General features: G+C 41.7%; 1 protein-coding gene across 6 annotated transcripts in view; it reads left to right on the top strand.

The window, feature by feature from the left end:
* The window catches only part of ATP2B1 (ATPase plasma membrane Ca2+ transporting 1), a 133,390-nt gene that overhangs the window by 104,571 nt on the left and 10,226 nt on the right, over positions 1-18,593 (top strand). For 2 of the 6 annotated variants that reach the window (XM_027543184.1, XM_027543183.1), the window contains exons 16-21: positions 12,309-12,500; positions 12,738-12,951; positions 13,381-13,592; positions 15,009-15,116; positions 17,032-17,214; positions 17,603-17,689. In XM_027543184.1, coding sequence (XP_027398985.1) covers positions 12,309-12,500; positions 12,738-12,951; positions 13,381-13,592; positions 15,009-15,116; positions 17,032-17,214; positions 17,603-17,689 — 996 coding nt within the window. Of the gene's footprint in view, positions 1-12,308; positions 12,501-12,737; positions 12,952-13,380; positions 13,593-15,008; positions 15,117-17,031; positions 17,215-17,602; positions 17,757-18,593 lie in introns of all 6 variants that reach the window. The other 4 variants (XM_027543186.1, XM_027543185.1, XM_027543187.1 and 1 more) reach the window with 3 other exon arrangements.

Raw genomic sequence — 18,593 nt, forward strand, 5'->3', positions numbered from 1 at the left:
TTCTTCCTAAAACTTAAGTGTTTAAGGCAGATGCTAAGGGCTTTAAATAAAGGCAGGTAAATATAGTATTTCAAACAAAAGCACAATACAGCCGCTAGTCTTATTTGATTTTTAAGCTGTGAAAGTTTTAAGCCCATTTTACCACCTGTTTTTTTAAAGGTAGCATGTCGAAAAAAAAAGTCTAAATTTATTTTAGATTTTTTTTTTGTACGGAGAAAGAGTAAGTACTTAGTGGCTTGGGCTTGAAAACATTCTTGCTCAAGCTTGAATTTACTTTGTGTATTTGTTCACTTTTTCAATTTCATATTTTAAAACTGACAAAATTATTTATCTTGGGATTTTATTAGAGACCCACGGAAAATTGCTATCGATTAGATCTTTCTAAACCTGTCTCTTATATTTCAGACAAATAGTATTTTAAAACACTCTATTCTCTTTCTCTCCTTTTTTCTCTTTCCCTTTTTCTCTCTCTCTTTCTCTGTGTCTGTGTCTATGTATGTTTAGCAAATTCAACATTAAAATTTACAACAATAAAATAAAGGGGCTCTAACATGAGTACATTATTAGCTTGCAAAGAGACCTGGCATTTTCCCCTAGTTAGCCACTCCTTTTAGAATTCCTTTAGATGGCAAGTCTCCATGCTGTGTTTAAAATATGATTATATCATTTGTAAAATTATATTGCATTGTTCTTATCGAGGGGCTTCCCAGGTGGCACTAGTGGTAAAGAACCCACCAGCCAATGCAGGAGACAACGGGTTCGATCCCTAGGTTGAGACCATCCCCTGGAGGAGGGCATGGCAACCCACTCCAGTATTCTTGCCTGGAAAATCCCTTGGACAGAGGAGCCTGATGGGCTACAGTCCTTGGGGTCACAAAGAGTCAGACACAACTAAAGCAACTTAGCATCCATGCATTCTTACCAAATTCAGTTAACCACACATCTACAGATATTTCTGTCGTCAAAGCCTGAATGCCATTGTCAGGCGAGTGTATGCTCCTCGGTTCTGTCTCGTCACAACAAAGATTTGGGGTGACAGACATTAAAGCCCCCCTCAGCGTGTCGCAGCTCTCAGACCTTAGACAGACCATGTTATAGCTCTTAGGTATTGAACAGACTGTGTTATAGCTCTTAGACAAATCAGTGTTACAGCTCAGTGTTACAGCTCTCTTTTATTTAGATAATAGCAGGAAAATCCATCTTCGAGGCATGAGGGCATGTCAAGCCAAAGATGCGAAGAGAAGAGCACCCCAGCGCGTGGGAAAGAGAGAGAGCGAGCCCTTTGGCTCCTCTTTTTATATGTCTTTCCCTCCCCCTGGGCCAGCCCTATGCAAATTGGGCCAGCCAGGAGTGCTGTTTGTTCTACCTGAAGTCCTCACCCCAGTCCTCAGACTTCCTTTGACCTTCCTTTTTTCTATTTTTGGGGGCTTTTCCCTTTCTTGTCTTTTAGCCACCGCCATTTTGGACTTCTGTTTTCTATTCTAACTACTTAACAGTCTCCCCTCAAGAGATGGGAGGCCCAATTCTTTGGGAATAGGGGCATCAAGGTCTTTCTGGCTACTTCCTGCTGAACTGGGATGGCGAGGAGTATTGGGCCTGCCCCTCTTGCTAGTCTTAGGCCTCAGAGTCCTCATAGCAGGGTCCATCTAAGGGTGAGGGATATTTTCCATGGTCGGCCGTAGTTTTATATCTTTGTTGAACTGGCACTGCATGTTGTAGCTTGTTGACCTGGTGGCAGAGGCTTAGCGTCTGTGGTCTTAAAATTGGAGACTACTGCATACCCGGCTCTTCTTTTTCCATCTAACACAAAGCTGCTTCCATCAGTGTACCAGATTTCCTCAGGATTGGTCAGAGGATCTTCTGACAATCCCTCTCGGGATTTTGTCCAGTGGTCCAAGGTTTCTAGACAAGAGTGAAAGGGGAGAGAGCCCTCGGGGCAAGCAGGAGGGTGGCTGGGTTAAGAACCTCACAGGGGGATAAAGTGAGGCCTGGATTTTCCATCAGCATTACCTGATATCTGAGGATTCTTTGATCAGACATCCATAAATGGCCTCTCCCATTTAGGAGTTGTTTTACTTGGTGGCTGGTAAAAATAGTTAGTTTGCCCCCAAAGGAGAATTTTAAAGCATCTTCTATCATGATTGCAATAGCTGCAAGATTTCAAAGGCAGGGGGGCCAGCCTCGGGCGGTTGGATCAAGCCTTTTGGATAAGGAAGCTGCAGGCTGGGGCTCAGATCCCAACCTTTGAGTTAACACTCCCAAGGCTGCTCCCTCTCTTTCACGGACATAAAGTTGGAATGCTTTTTCTGAGTCTGGCAACCTCAAGGCAGGTGCCTGAGTTAAGGCCTGCCTTCTTTTGAGGAGTTCCCCACATCAGTGGGATTGAATCATCTCGTCCCTTTAAGCTTTCATATAAGGGCTGGGCAATTAGACCGTAGTTGGGTATCCAGATTCTACAATACTCAGTTAGCTCCAGGAAAGCTCGCAATTGTTTTCGAGTCGTGGGGGAGGGCAACTGGAGGATTCCTTGTACCCGATCAGAGGACAGCCTCCTAGACCCGTGTGTAATCTGAACTCCCAGGTAAGTGACTTTTGTCTCAACCATCTCTGCCTTAGCACGGGAGACTTTATATCCCCTTTCTGCCAAAAAGTTTAGAACCTGAATTGCATGTTGTTGGGCACTTTCTCATCTGGAGAGCAGATTAGTAGGTCATCTACGTATTGTAATATTTTCCCATTAGGTCCCAGGTCCAGATCTAGGAGATCCCGGCTAAGGGCCTGTCCAAACAGGTGGGGGCTATCTCTAAACCCCTGAGGTAATACTGCCCAAGTCATCTGTTGGTGTTTTTCTCCTGGGGCCTCGCACTCAAAGGCAAAAAGATATCGGGATTCTTTAGCCAGTGGTATGCAAAAAAATGCATCTTTGAGATCCAAGACTATAAACCACTTGGCCCTGGGTGGGATTTCTCCCAAGATTACATAGGGATTGGGTACTATGGGATGGAGGCGGGGACTACAGCTTCATTTATGATCCGGAGATCTTGAACCATTCACCAGGTTCCGTCCTTTTTCTTTACTGAGAAGATTGGGGTGTTACATGGTGAACTGGTGGGGACCAATAGCCCACAAGCAAGGAATTTACTTATTAAAGTAAATTAATAGTAGTCCCTCCCGAGCCTCTCTTCTGAGGGGATACTGTTTCTGGTTAGGAAACCGAGTGGGATCTCGGAGGACAATGATGACCGCTTCAGCTTGGTGGGCTCGTCCAGGAATCCCCTGATCCCACCCCTGGGGGTTAATTTTGTCTTCCCCTGGTTTTTGGTCCTTCTCTATTGAAGAAGGTGTAATGGGTTCTTCAGTAGTAACCAGGAGCTGTAGTGCTGTAAGTGCTGAAAAGCTTCCCATCACAAGGGTGGTCCCCAGGTTAGTGAGTATGAAAGTGAAAGTGAAGTCACTCAGTCGTGTGACTCTTTGCGATCCCATGGACTGTAGCCTACCAGGCTCCTCTGTCCATGGGATTTTCCAGGCAATAGTACTGGAGTGGATTGCCATTTCCTTCAGCAGGAGATCTTCCCAAACCAGGGATTGAACCCGGGTCTCCCGCATTGTAGACAGACACTTTACCATCTGAGCCACCAGGGCAGTATGTCTTCCCATTAAAGGAGTAAGAACTCAGGGACCACCAGAAACTGGTGGGAAAATATTTGTCCATCCCAGCAACAAAGAAGTGCTGGGGTGAATCTTTTAGTAGTTGCCTTTCCTGTAACACCCAGAATGGTACAGGTTTGGGAGGAGAAGGCTCCGGAGTAGGAGATCAAGACAGAGTAGGTAGCCCCTGTGTTAACCAAGAAATTCTCGGACCTGCCTGCCACATCCAGTTGCACTCTTGGCTCCATCCCCGTGATGGTTATCTGTGACAGGCGGGCTGGCTGGAGCGGGCCACTTCAGTCCTTTTGAACCATCGTGAGGGTAGGCTTGGTGCTTGACCTTGAGGCTCTCGGGTCCCTTGGGCAGAGTGCTGCCCAATGTCCCAGTTGATGGCATTTGTGGCAAGCTGTTCTAGGAGACTTGTCACGGTTCGGACACTCTTTGGCCCAATGCCCCGCCTGTCTACAGATTAGGCATTTGCCTCGTGCCTTGTCCTTCAAGGACTCAGGTGTGCCGTAGGGCTTCTCTGGAGGGCAGCCAGCATCTGGGCATGCCTTGTGTCTTTGCTTCTCTCCCTCTCCTGGGCCTTGGCCTCCTTTTCCTGTTCTCTGTTATAAAAGGTATTGGTGGCTGTCTGGACCATCTCATCTAAAGAGGCAACAGGGTCCTGCTGCTGTAGCTGTTGTAACATAATTCTGATACCTGATGCACACTGGGACAGGAATTTGTCCTTTAAAATCACCTGTCCTCATAAGAGTCTTAAGTCCAGATTGGTAAACTTTTGGAGGGCCTCTTCTAGTCTCTCCAGAAAGGGAATGGGGTTCTCATTGGGCTCCTGAGTTATTGCTGAGACCCGGGCATAGCTGATTACTTTTGTTGGGCTGCTTTCAGTCCTGTCTTCACACAGATTAGAAAATGATCCCTTTCCCAGATGTGCTCAGTGTCATTGTAACTCCAGTTAGGATCAGAGGGGGGGACTGCAGTTTCTCCTACTGGGTATTTATCGCTTGACTTCAGAAGCCCCGTTGCATACCTTCCTTTAAGACCCTAGGATGCTCAGGGTCAGATAAAGTTTGACTAAATATGACCATGATGTCCTTCCACGTCAAGTCAAAGGCCAAGGTAATGTGTTGGAATGTATCTATATATTTGCCTGGGTCATCTGTATAGCTTCCCAGGTCTTGTTTGATTTGTCTTAGTTCTAAGAGGGAGAAGGGCTTATGGACCCGAGTTGGTCCGAATTCTCCTCCATTTTCAACTAAGGGACATACTTGAGCTGGCTTTTGTGGAGGGGGTGCTCCCGGATATGGGGGCACGTTTGGATACAAGGAAGGAGCACCAGACAACTCGGGAGCTGTGGGAGCTGAGCCTTCATGGGCGGGTGGCAGGGGGCGGTGCGGGTTGGTTCCTTTTCTTGGTTGCCTGTGCCTAACACCATTTGCCTAGTGGGCTCACTTTTAGGGCATACAACAATTCTATACTTAAGACAGAGTTCCTTCATATCTCTCTCTTTTTTTTTTTTTTTGACCTTCATATCTCTTAATCGGGAGAAGATTTGGACATAGGGGATCTCTGTCCATTTTCCTTGTCTTTTGCAGAATAATTCTAGCTGCAGGATGGTACTGTAATTTAAACTCCCATCCTCAGGCCAGTGTTCCTCATCCCCCAGTGGATACTGTGGCCATGCAGTGGCACGAAAGAATTTTAAGCGACTCCTACTCAGAGTTAGAGGATTGAACAGCTTCTCTTTATCAAGGATGCATCTCAAGGGCATCTGCCGGGAAGTGGATTGGTTATTTCCCATCTGAAAGACAGTCATGACAGGGAGGAAAAGGAAAAGAAAAAACTAATAGTCCTCCTTCAATTTCCATAGGTGGACTTCCTTAGGGGTGAGTCTTTCTGAAGCTTATCCTACCCAGTACTGTTGGAACCCGAGAGCCAAATGTTCCCAGGTCAGGGTGCAGATCCCCAGGCAGGCTGAGGCATGACAGCCTCCTAGAGATCGAATCCCTGGGCAGGTCGAGGCATGATGGCCTCCTGAGAATTAGGTCCCTGGGCAGGTCAAGGCGTGACGACCTCCTGGGATCCCTGGGACTGGCAGATCCCCGAGCAGGTTTCGAGGACCAGATAGATCCCTAGGCAGGTCAAGGCAGGTTGACCTCCTGGGACCCCCGGACTGGAGTTGGGCATCCCCAAAATCTCCAGCGTGACCAGTGCTGAGTAGGATTAAGGGGTTGGATATTATATAGTATTTCCTTCCCAAGGCCAGCTATTTTCTGGTTGTCCCTCCAGAAGATTGTAGAGGCAACATTGTGGGCCCGGATGGGGCTGAGGAAAGGAGCGTGAAACAGGAGGGAAGGGGGCAGAGCACAACCTTTGAAAGAATGACATAGCACAAAGGCATAACGTAAACCAATTAAAATCAGTTGGGTCCAACATGACAGGTTAAATTCAGTTCAGTTCAGTAGCTCATTCGTGTCCGACTCTTTGCGACCCCATGAATCACAGCACACCAGGTCTCCCTGTCCATAACCAATTCCCGGAGTTCACTCAAACTCAGGTCCATCAAGTCGGTGATGCCATCCAGCCATCTCATCCTGTCGTCCCCTTCTCCTGTCCCCAATCCCTCCCAGCTTCAGAGTCTTTTCCAATGAGTCAACTCTTCACATGAGGTGGCCAAAGTACTGGAGTTTCAGCTTCAGCATCATTCCCTCCAAAGAAATCCCAGGGCTGATCTCCTTCAAAATGGACTGGTTGGATCTCCTTGCAGTCCAAGGGACTCTCAAGAGTCTACTCGAACACCACAGTTCAAAAGCATCAATTCTTTGGCACTCAGCCTTCTTCACAGTCCAACTCTCACATCCGTACATGACCACTGGAAAAACCATAGCCTTGACTAGACGGACCTTTGTTGGCAAAGTAATGTCTCTGCTTTTGAATATGCTATCTAGGTTGGTCATAACTTTCCTTCCAAGGAGTAAGCATCTTTTCATTTCATGGCTGCAGTCACCATCTGCAGTGATTTTGGAGCCCAGAAAAATAAAGTCTGACACTGTTTCCACTGTTTCCCCATCTATTTCCCATGAAGTTAAATTCAAGTAAACCTTAATCCCCAATCTGTAAGCCAAAAGACACACCCAGAGGTGGCAGGACAGCTCTAAGGCACTGCCAAAAGAGGGAGGGGTGGGTGGTTCCCCAACGATTGGGATGATCCTCCCACTCATTAGCATATGAGTTCACCCCGACAGCAAAACCTAGCCAGGCTGCATTCCATGGCCCCAGCCCTTGTCCTCGGCAATGGCCCACACCCTGAAGAATGGCTTCTCTCTGAATCCTAACAGATCCACCTCTTACTTCTCGCTTTGTCTCTCAATGAATTTTTGCAATGAGACAGAGCCTGAGCTTCATGGGTTTTGGCCGGGCTTGAGTCCCAGGAGAGAGAGAGCTGAAGGACAAGAGGAAAAAGCAGTGGGAAAAACGTGCCAAGGGATCCCCTTCGTAGCCTGCCAGAAAGCCTGCTAAATTCCTGACCTGTGCTCACAGTTTTCATTGGCCTTATCCTTGGCACAGAGAAGAGTAAGGACAGAAGAACCCCCACCGGCTTGGGTAACAGCTACTGGGGCTCAGCAGATAGTGCCTTTGGGACATGCTGAGGAGTAGCCTCTCCAGAGTCCCTCAATTGCACCCAGTGCCTCCCGCCTGTTTGCGGGGGTTCAAGAAGATGAGAAACGAGAGATTGTCAAGAAATTAAGATTTTGTTAGGCATGTCCCTCGAGCCATAGGAGCGAGGATCTCCTGCCTTAACCGGAGGTCTTATGGAATCTGAGACGGAGACGCCTGAGCTTTCTGCTGGGTTCGTTTTTCACTGTCCTGGTTTCCAGCACGATGGGCCTCTTGTCAGTTCCCTTGCTCTGGGTTTTCTTCACGTTCCGCTTCTACCACGGGAGCTTTCACTGAGTTGGGCTCCTGCTGTGCTTGGCTTCCTCCTTGCAGGGCCCACTCCGTGGTTGTTTCAGCCAGGTTAAATCCGAGTCATGGCACCATAGATGTCAGGCGAGTGTCCGCTCCTCGATTCTGTCTTGTCACAACAAAGATTTGGAGTGACGGACATTAAAGCCCCCCTCGGCGTGTCACAGCTCTTGGGTCTTAGACAGACCGTGTTATAGCTCTCAGGTCTCAAACAGACCGTGTTATAGCTGTTAGACAAGTCAGTGTTACAGCTCTATTTTATTTACATAATAGCAGGAAAATCCGTCTTCAAGGTGTGAGGGCAGGTCGAGCCAAAGACTTGAAGAGAAGAGCGCCCCAGTGTGCAGGGGTCGGGGGGGAGGGAAGCGAGAGCTAGCCCTTTGGCTCCTCTTTTTATATGTTTTTTCTCCCCTGGGCCTGCCCTATGCAAATTGGGCTTAGCCAGGAGTGCTGATTATTCTACCTGAAGTCCTCACTCTGGTCCTCGGACCTTCCTTTGACCTTCTTCTCTTCTATTTTCGAGGGCTTTTCCCTTCCTTTTAGCCACCGCCATTTTGGGCTCCTGTTTTCTAGTCTAACTATCTAATGCCATGATGTATTAATATTTCTGAAACCAGGTATGCATCTGTAGTAATAAAATCTTCCCTAAGGTAGTTAAAATATCTTAATTTAAAATACTTTCAAACTTTGGGTTAATAAACATTTGTTTCTTCTCCAAACATTAAGAAGCTGTTTCCAGTATTCTGGTCCAGAGGTGAGTAGTTGCTGCCTCCTAAAGGTTCAGCACATAAGGGAGTAAATCAATGAAGCACAGTGGCAACAATGAAGGAGTACACACAGCCCAGGGAGTGCCTCCAGGAAGAAGTCCTAGACTCTGCCTCTAGAGGCTAAGAGAGGTTTTCTGAAAGAGGTGACATTCGAACTGAGGAAGGGAGAAAAGTACTGCCAAGAGACTCCCAAGAATTACAAGTAGCCTGACTTCCCTAGAAGAGGGTGTGGTGTTGATGGGTACTAGATGTGAGGATCAGAAGGGCCTTGACTATGAAGCTGAGCAGTTTGTTCTTTTATCCTGTAGATCAGCAGTTCCCAAGCAGACTTCTGATGTCTGATGACTCTTCGCAGCCCTATGGACTGTAGCCTGCCAGGCTCCTCTGTCCATGGGATTCTCCAGACAACAATACTGAAGTGGGTTGCCAGTAGTATTCTTGATATTGGCAACCCTCTCCAGGGAATATTCCCAACCTAGGGACTGAACCCAGGTATCCTACATTGTCAGGCAGGTTCTTTACCACTGAGCCACCTGGAAAACCCCAGCATACAGCTTTAAGAAGCTCATAAAAAAGCTGTTTTAAACTCTTTTTGATAGAAAGTTTCCCAAGCTTGTTTCACAATGGAACTAGTTTTTATTTGGACACCAATTAACATCTTAAAGTTGCTTTTTAAATTTCAAAAGATTTTGAACTGGGGAGTGTGAGATTTGCATTTGCTAAAGATGGAGAATGATTAGAGGCAGGGAAATGTGTTGGGTTTAGATGTGTTAAATATGTTGCACATGAAAAGTAAAATATTCAGATTAGGAGCTAGAAACCAAAATTTTAAATTAAGATTGCTCCTTCATGAACTATTTCAAGAAAAGCTTGATTTGGACTTTGTTTTTGTGTTTATCAAAACAATATTACATAGCTTTTAAAAAGTCAGACAGTTGTATAAGACTTGATCCCCTATATATATATATATCCCCTACCACATATCATTTCTTACAGCTCATTTTTTGACTAAAGAAAAGCAACTATTTTCGCTGTTTCTTTTCCTTAGTTGTTTGCCTCCATGTATCTAAATAGCACAATAACAAGGATTTTTTAAATTTGTTTAATAAAAAGCATCTGTTGATGACTTTTCATTTAGGGAGGTAAGGATTTAGCACTTTGATAGGCACACACAGAGACATTTATAAGCTTTCATGCACACTTTCTATCCTGTCTTCTTCCATCAGAGTTAGAGATCAGTCAGTATACCATCCTTATTGTGATTGGTTATAGTGATTGGAAATGCTATTCCAAGCTGAGCCATGTGGTCGCTGATAATTACTATTACTTCCTTGCATGACTTTTTGTATTCACTGTACATTTTCTTTTTCAATTCACCTTTTAATCTTTATTTATTTGTTATTTTCTTTTTTTTTTTAATGTTCTTAACACTAATTCATCAGCATCTTCTCCTTTCATTATTTCAGAGGTGTCAGGCAGTTTTACCATTCTGCCTTCTAACAAGTACCTCTCCCAGATCTTTTGACATGCTTTAATCTGAACTGTTGGCTCAGCCTGCTGCACAGCTGTCTCTTCTTTCTCCATACCTAAGAATTTCCTTTACCCCTGTATTATGTTGCATTTGAATTTCTTAGATTTGATGTAATTTTGTTTTTAAAACAATTTTTATTGAAGTGTAGTTGATTTATGAAGTTGTGTGATGGCATCATCTTTTTTGGTTTACTCTCTCATATAGTAAAGCCATCTCCAACAGATTCCTGAGAAAAAGGATTCATGAAAGTTAAACTTTTTCGTAACTTTTATGAGTGAAATCTCTCTTTCTTCAAAGACTCCTCCTTGATGCTTCATCCTGCTTGGTATAAAAATCTAGATCGAAAAGCACTTCACTCAGAATTTTGGATTTGTACCTTCATTGTTATTACGTATCATTTTGAATTTTGAACCTCCTTTTGTTTTTCTTTCCATTTTGGTGGTATGTAAGTCTTTCCTTTGTTCTCATTCCTTTGAAATGGCATGATGTTTTGTCTCAGGGCAACTTTTTTCTGTGAAAACTCATTGTCTTCAATTTTGTGAAATTTTCTTATACTCATCTTATTTCTTCTCCACTGCTTATTCTTTGTGGATTTGTCCCCCTGATTTTTTAACCTCGTGGGCTTGCCTTATTTTGTCTTTTTTTTTTTTTTTTCCTATCTGCCATACTTTTATCATCTTGCAGGAGTGCAGGAGTATTTCCTCAGCTTCTGTTGTATTTTCATATCTGTAATCATATATTTAATTTCCAAAAGTTGTTTTTGGATCTCTGAGTTCTTGTTTCATTGCTGGGCCTTTTGTCATTCTAAGGATTTGATTTTTTTTTTTTTATGTCTCCGTTGACTGGTGAGTTCTTTACCACTAACACCACCTGGGAAACCCGGATTTTTTTTGTTTTTAATCAGCTTTTGTCTCTCTGTAGAGTCTATATCTCTATCTCCCTTTAATTTAGTCTGTGTCTTTCAGGTTAGTGCTTTCATCACATGTCAAAGTGATGATTGGTTGTTGCTGCATATTTTTACCAGTAGGAAGCTGGAGAGCCTGAGGCCTCTACATACGCCTTATCAACCAGAAGCTTCCCAGTAAAGTGATCTGGCTTGGCCATTTCACTTTCTTAGGGTGCCGTGAATTTTCAGTATCTTTCGGTCTCATCTCCTAGGATGATCAGATTTTCAGGAAGGAGTTTTCATATCTGCTGCCTACAGGGCACTCTCGGTTTCTGGGAAACAAGCAGGAGAAGAAGAGTACTGTACTCAGCAGTGCATGGTACCCTTGAGTCTGGAGTTTGCCGTTGGACCCTCTTTGGTCAGTTAGCAGGCAGTCTCCTGCCAGGCCAGGGAGTAGCAAAGTGCCCAGTTGTGTGACTTAGGGAGGGCCTCTGGGGCCCCAGTTGCCTTTTCTTTTAATTTTGTTATTAAAATGTAACACATACAGAAAAGTTTCTCTGTCATAAGTATGCACTGAATGGATTACCCCAAGTCAACAGACCTGTTCTGTGCAAGGCAAGAAATATGTTCTGTATTCACATATTCCTCACCCACACTCTCTTCTAATTACTGCTATGTCTCTCCACAGAGATAACCAGTATTCTGAAGATTCCCTTTGTCTGTTTTTATACTTTGTACATTAGGATTATATGTTACATGTTATTTTTGAGTCCATCTTCCTTTATGCATTATTATTGTGAAATTCATCTGCATGGTTGCATAGAGCTGTGGTTCACTCATTTTTATTAATCCACAACTTATTCATCCATCCCGTTCCCCTGTTGAGAGACCCTGTTATTTTAGTGCGGACCTTCTAAGTACTTCTTCAGTGTCTTCAGTAAACGTAAGAATTTCTCCTGTTTTTATTCATGCCTTCACCTCTTCATCCCGTGCTGCAAGTCCTGAGCCTTACTTAGAAGAGTCCTGGGGTGCAAAAAGGCTGCTACTCTGCTCTCCCTACTGTTGGTTTAGGGTTCAGCTTTCTGGGTCTGTGAGTTTCTTAACTATTTAGTTATCTGCTTTCCAACCTCTTACGATGTATCTCTTTTCCCACTAACTTTTAGCCTTTGTGAGTTTTTATTTTTTAATTAAAAAAAATCTTTTATGTGACTTTTGGAAGGAACTTGGGGTAGTACCTGTGTCCATTTCTCTCTCTCCTTTTTTTAACCCAAGTTGAACTTTATTATAAATGTCTCATTTATTATTTTCAATTTCTACTGAGATGAATGTCTTTCTGGGAGATAGTATCTTAGACTTAACTATATTACCCCCTTTTACAGTAAATATAAGTCAATAATTATTAAGTATAATAGTAAATTTTTATTTGTAAAATACATATTATCCTTTCAAATATTTAAAAGTTGTGTTTTAAACATTCAGTCTAATTCACAGAAATTTTCTTTAATAGGGTATCGCTGGAACTGATGTAGCTAAAGAAGCATCTGATATTATTCTCACGGATGACAATTTTACAAGCATTGTTAAAGCAGTTATGTGGGGACGAAATGTCTATGACAGCATCTCAAAATTCCTTCAGTTCCAGCTTACCGTTAATGTAGTAGCTGTGATTGTTGCTTTCACGGGTGCCTGTATTACTCAGGTAGGTTGACAATTTGTTTATTAAAACTTGCTTATTTTAGAGCACAAATGTATAGAACCTGCCTTTTTTAAATATTTAAGTATTTAAATAAGTTCAAGCTTAGCATTTTAGGTTAATTAATATAGAAATGTAATTTTTAACTCCTGTACTTTAAGTTTTTAAATAGAAGTGGCTTCCTGCGAATTGCTGAATCCCTGGAAAGTTGTGAGTGTCTATTAAGAAACCTGTCTTTTCTAGGACTCGCCACTTAAGGCTGTGCAGATGCTATGGGTAAATCTCATCATGGACACACTTGCTTCCCTGGCTCTGGCGACCGAACCCCCCACTGAATCTCTCTTGCTTCGGAAACCGTATGGTAGAAATAAGCCTCTCATCTCACGCACAATGATGAAGAATATTTTGGGTCATGCATTCTATCAGCTTGTCGTAGTCTTCACACTCTTGTTTGCCGGTAAGAATTCAACGCCCAGTAAAGCTTCGGTTGTTTTGGTTCTGAGCTTATATTGCAGATTTTTCAAGAATGTATGTTATTTTTCTTTCTGGCTCCCCATTGATCTTTAATTTCTTCTGTCAGTGGATGCTTAGTACATTTTGAGAGGCAGTGTGATAGTAGTGGGAAGTAGAGTCCTGATTTCTTATCCTTGGCCCTACCACTAACTTAGATGTGATCTTGAACATGTCACCACAGTTCAGGGGGGCTTCAGTCTCCTTCCATATAAAATAAGAGAGTGATACTGGAGGATCCCAGGTCCCTCACGATTCTTTCTGTGCTGCTATTTGAGAGCAAAGAACGGTCTGGCTAGGTTTTATTGCATGCTTCCTTAAAATGTTCAGTTATTTTGTATGATAATTACAAAGCAATAATTTTTCATTCTTTCAGGAGAAAAGTTTTTTGATATTGATAGCGGAAGAAACGCTCCTTTGCATGCTCCTCCATCGGAACATTATACTATTGTTTTTAATACCTTTGTACTGATGCAACTTTTCAACGAAATAAATGCACGGAAAATTCACGGTGAAAGAAATGTGTTTGAAGGAATCTTTAATAATGCCATCTTCTGCACAATTGTTTTAGGCACTTTTGTGGTACAGGTGGGTAATTGTAAAAGAGAGTTTCAAATATGATTATTATGTGGAGATCTTAGGTAAGCAGGTGGCTTATTCCAGAAATTACTTGACCTCAATGTGTGGGCCTTCTGTGTATGGCCTTGATGACATCAAAGAAGAATTTTAAATATCACAACTCAAGTGAAAATCTGCCCCGTCCTGAAGTTCTCCATGTGAATGAGTATATTAAACTAGGACTCCTTCAGTTGCACTACTGCTTCTGTGGCTGTGACACTGCTCACAGCAGTGTTTGCTCACGCTCACTGTTTCTCATTATTTATTCTACATTGCTTTTATGAAAACTGTTACAATGTTGATCTTATTTAAGGCCAGTCTTACAGCTAACCACTTCTTAGTCTACCTAGAGTGATCCCTTAATTGCTTCTAGCAATTAATAGCAGTTGTATTTCTACAGTTGAGTTCATTATTAAGTAATAATAGGTTTTGAAATAAGTATTTTAAAATCCACATGATTCTAAATGACTGCATCCTGAGTTGGTTATATGCCAGTTTTATATTTTGTAATATTGTCAAAACAAAGCAGAAGAGAAGTGGAGGATGGGGTATGAACAGTGAGGTTGAGAAGGAATAGAAAGGACCGAATTTTGCCATTTTTTATAAAGACCATAATAAGGGCAAACTAAGCATCACTTTATGTATGGTAAATTTTATGTAATTGTGTATTATACATATGTTTTATACCACCTTGGATTCTGTGGTACTCTTCTACGCAAACGACTGTTAATAGCAGAATCTGCAATCAGAGCAGGTGGGTGAGTGGTGCGTGATCACATCAGGTCAGTAAACACAGTAAGATTTAAAAAGGGAGCTTTCAAGGATAGAATCAGACAGTGACGGTGCTAGTTTCAAAATGAAGATCTAAGAATTTTGAAGCATTTATTCATTCTATGCCTTGGGCACTGTGGATTCTGAAACCCAAAACTCTCAACTTAATTATTTCTCTGCAGACTGTTTCTGTTTTAGCTTTCAGTTTTTCTGTCAACTTGAGAGGAACTGTTGTTTGCTTAGTTGTTGTATAGTTTCTGGAAGTATTTTATTTAAAAGAAATCATTGTTCTTGATACACTAAAATGTTAGTTCCTACTTACTATCAAAGTTAGGTTTATTTTATCTGTTTTTAATATATGAGGATTGCAAAAACATAACTTCTTGTCTCTCTACCAAGCAAGTCTGATAACACTTAGTTGCTGGCATAGACTGATATGCCCAGGACAACTGATGGAAGTAAGGTCATTCTTCAGTGCCTTTGTGCTACTCAAAGCATGTCTGGATCAGCTATTTTGTTTGTTCATTACAAGTCCACAATGAGATATAAGGAGCATGGGTCAGAGTGTAAGTCAGCAACTTCACTAAATAAATTTATTCTTGATTATTCCTCCAGATAATAATTGTGCAGTTTGGTGGAAAACCTTTCAGTTGTTCAGAACTTTCAATAGAACAGTGGCTATGGTCAATATTCCTAGGAATGGGAACGTTACTCTGGGGCCAGGTAAAAAAATCTCATCACTTTTTGTTCAAACCTAAAGTGATTTTTTTTTTTTAATTTCTAGTGTGTATGCTCTTTAATCAATTCTATAACTTGATTCTAAGTAGTTTTCATTCTGGGTCAAGAAAGAACATTCAGAGATTCTTTTTAATATAATATTTGCTCTAGTATGTCACTTGGTATTAATTATGATTATGCCTATGCAATAACACTAATTTCTTACATAGTCTTTTAACTTGTTTTTTAGAACAAGTTTTACAACTGTTACTAAAATGATACATTTATAACTGGTCAGAATGCTAATATCTGTATCTTTTGCTCTATGACCTGCTTTGCATTTTCAGAATTAATATTTTAATAAAAATATTATATGCTTTAGCCTTTTTATCATTCTGTTATATAATTTCATAAAAATGTAGCATTAAAAAAATCTCGAGTTTCAGTTGATATGACGAATGTTTCCATAAAACTCCTGGTGTCTGGAAAAATAGGCCACAAAATGACATTTTAGATGATTTGAATTGAATGACTTTAACAGTGTACATATAAAATACACTGCCTCAAAAATGAGATGTCCTTTGTCTTCACGATGGGTAGCTGACTTGCAGATGTATGTCATTGTTTCTTAAAAGATAAGTGATAACAGTGTGTGTTCATTTTAAGTCTATTACCATCACTAGAAAACTGATAAGAGAATCTACTAACATTTTCATAAATGCAGGTTAGCACATGTTACAGTGTGTAGTTGATGTGAACTAATTTATGGTTATTTTGCAAGTCAGACTAAATATTCAGATTGTACTTAACCTTAACCCAATCTTTACGTGCTTTTTATCTTTTTCTTTTGTTTCTAGGGTCTGAGCTTTCTCTTCTTACTCATTGTAAAGACCTTTTTTAACAGAAATCTTCTTTTAAGTAGGATCTGTACTAGGTCCACATTTTTCTTTAACTGTTCTAGTTACTTTATAATGTTCCCTCACAGGCAAAGCCAAACCCCCCAGCCTCCCCCGACATCTGGCTATTTTCAAGAAGAGGAAATTGAATATAGTGAACATGCCTAATAGGCACTAGTAGCTGTCTTTGGTTGACATTGTCTATTGATTTTTAGGTGCCATGGTAGAAAGCACTGATGTGTTAAGTCAGGAAACCTAGGGTCTTAGTCACTCCATGAACAAGTCACTTTCTGTGTCTCTGAACCTGTTTCGTCTCTAAAATGAGGTGGTTGAACTAGAAGTTCTCGGAGCAGTTCTGATACTCACTGCATGCCTGTTTCTCCTAACTTCCTTAAGAAATGGCTGTTAACACTTACAAGTTAATACATATTGTTATTGTTCTATCTTTTATGTCTTCTGGGGCATTTGTTCCTGTTTGGTGTCATTCTCAATCAGTGTTAATCCAATTTTAAATAGTTATACTTTATGAAAATAAATACATTGAATAAATGTACTTTCAGTGTAGCCTCGAAGGTTTTCTGAACTTTAGTGTGTTTTTTCTTCATTGAATTCTTAACGCGCTAATGAAATGTAAACTTCTTTTGCATCCTATAAGATTGATTTTCATTTTATTTGAAATAAATATTAATATGAGTTTAAGTAAGTGTGTATATATATATATGTATATCAAAGCATGGTTGGATAATTCATGGTCTTGAATGTCTTAAATAAAATTTGCAAATGTAATCAGGTTATTTTCATTCAGGGAAACTTTTGCCCTTCAAACTTAAATCTTTTGTGTAGCTAACAGAAGAATGTTTTTTGTTCTGAGAAAGAAGGCCTATGATGGACAAGATTTCATTGCTTCATTGGTAAAGCTAGTTGGCTCTTGAGTGCAGCTTTTCATTCCTTTTCTGTATTGAAGTTGATCAGTTTCATTGTATTTTGATATGGTTTGTTTCTAAGTTCTCTCCCCTGTGTTGTAGCTTATTTCAACAATTCCAACTAGCCGTTTAAAATTCCTCAAAGAAGCTGGTCATGGCACACAGAAGGAGGAAATACCCGAGGAGGAGTTAGCGGAGGATGTGGAAGAGATTGATCACGCTGAGCGGGAGTTGCGGCGTGGCCAGATCTTGTGGTTTAGAGGTCTGAACAGAATCCAGACACAGGTATGGGCCTGGTGGAGAGGTAGGAGAGACAATGGGAGTGGGAGCCAAGGGCCTTTGGAGCTGGGGAGGAGGTTTGAATGTGCTCCTTTGCTTCCTTTCTAGCCTCCCCAACCCACAGAACTTACTCTTTTGAAAAATAGTACTGGTGCTTGGAATGAGTGCAAGTTTTAACTGACCACGAAAGAATGTGTCCGTATGCCCCTAAGCTCCTTTTCTCCTAGCTTTTTTTCCACCCCCTTCATCTCCAAATGCTCCTCTTGCCTATTTATCTGCTCTGTAAAAAGTGCCTTTTTCTTTACTTTTTATATGTTGATAGATGGAATGGTCCTTTCTCTTGTTCTCTCTCTCTCTTGCTGAGCAAGCTGTCACAATCTCTGATTCCTTGCAGATGGATGTAGTGAATGCTTTCCAGAGTGGAAGTTCCATTCAGGGGGCACTAAGGCGGCAACCCTCCATCGCCAGCCAGCATCATGATGTAACAAATATTTCTACCCCTACACATGTAGTGTTTTCCTCTTCTACTGCTTCTACTACTGTGGGGTGTGAGTGTGTGTTCCTAAGTGCATGAAATTAACATCTCCTACTTCACACACCTAACGTTTCTCATTTTCTCCTTAATGTTTGAATTCATTGTTCAGGCTTTTCATAAAGCTTTCTTTTCGTAAAGTGGATTGAGACCTCAAAGTGTTGTCCTTGTTGTCGTTTTATTTCTTAGAGGGCTAGATAACAGGTGGAACAATTGCAACCAAAGATCAGACATGAAATCTTTGTCTCTACGCTAACTCTGGTAGTTAATACGGGGAATAAAACTGTAGCTTAGAATTTGTGAAACGACTATAAATTTTTGAGTATATGCCTTTAAACATATTCCATTCTGCATGATTCCCAAAAGCATGTGATTTGAAACTGATCTAACAGAACCAAGAAATTGTGTTTTTAAAGCTGAAAATGAACATAGTGCCTTGACTTGTATCTTGATCAGTTTAGAAAGTAAGTTGGTACCCTGAAGAAAAGTTCTGAGCATATACGCAGGTGTTTGCCTTCTTAGACTTCCCTGGTGGCTCAGACGGTAAAGTATCTGCCTCCAATGTGGGAGACCCAGATTTGATCCCTGGGTCGGCAAGATCCTCTGGAGAAGGAAATGGCAACCCACTCCAGTACTCTTGCCTGGAAAATCCCATAGACAGAGCAGTGTGGTAGGCTACAGTCCATGGGGTCGCAAGGAGTCGGACATGACTGAGTGACTTCACTTCACTCACTTGCCTCCTTAGCCTAGACTTTGTGGGCTTGCTGTGAATTTTTTATTTATTTTGTTTTGTTTTGAAGTGGAAACCCTGTAGAAGCTTCTAAGTTCTTTGGTATTTATGTGAGGTTTTTTT

Source organism: Bos indicus x Bos taurus, chromosome 5, assembly GCF_003369695.1.
Source record: "Bos indicus x Bos taurus breed Angus x Brahman F1 hybrid chromosome 5, Bos_hybrid_MaternalHap_v2.0, whole genome shotgun sequence".
Taxonomy (NCBI): Eukaryota; Metazoa; Chordata; class Mammalia; order Artiodactyla; family Bovidae; genus Bos; species Bos indicus x Bos taurus.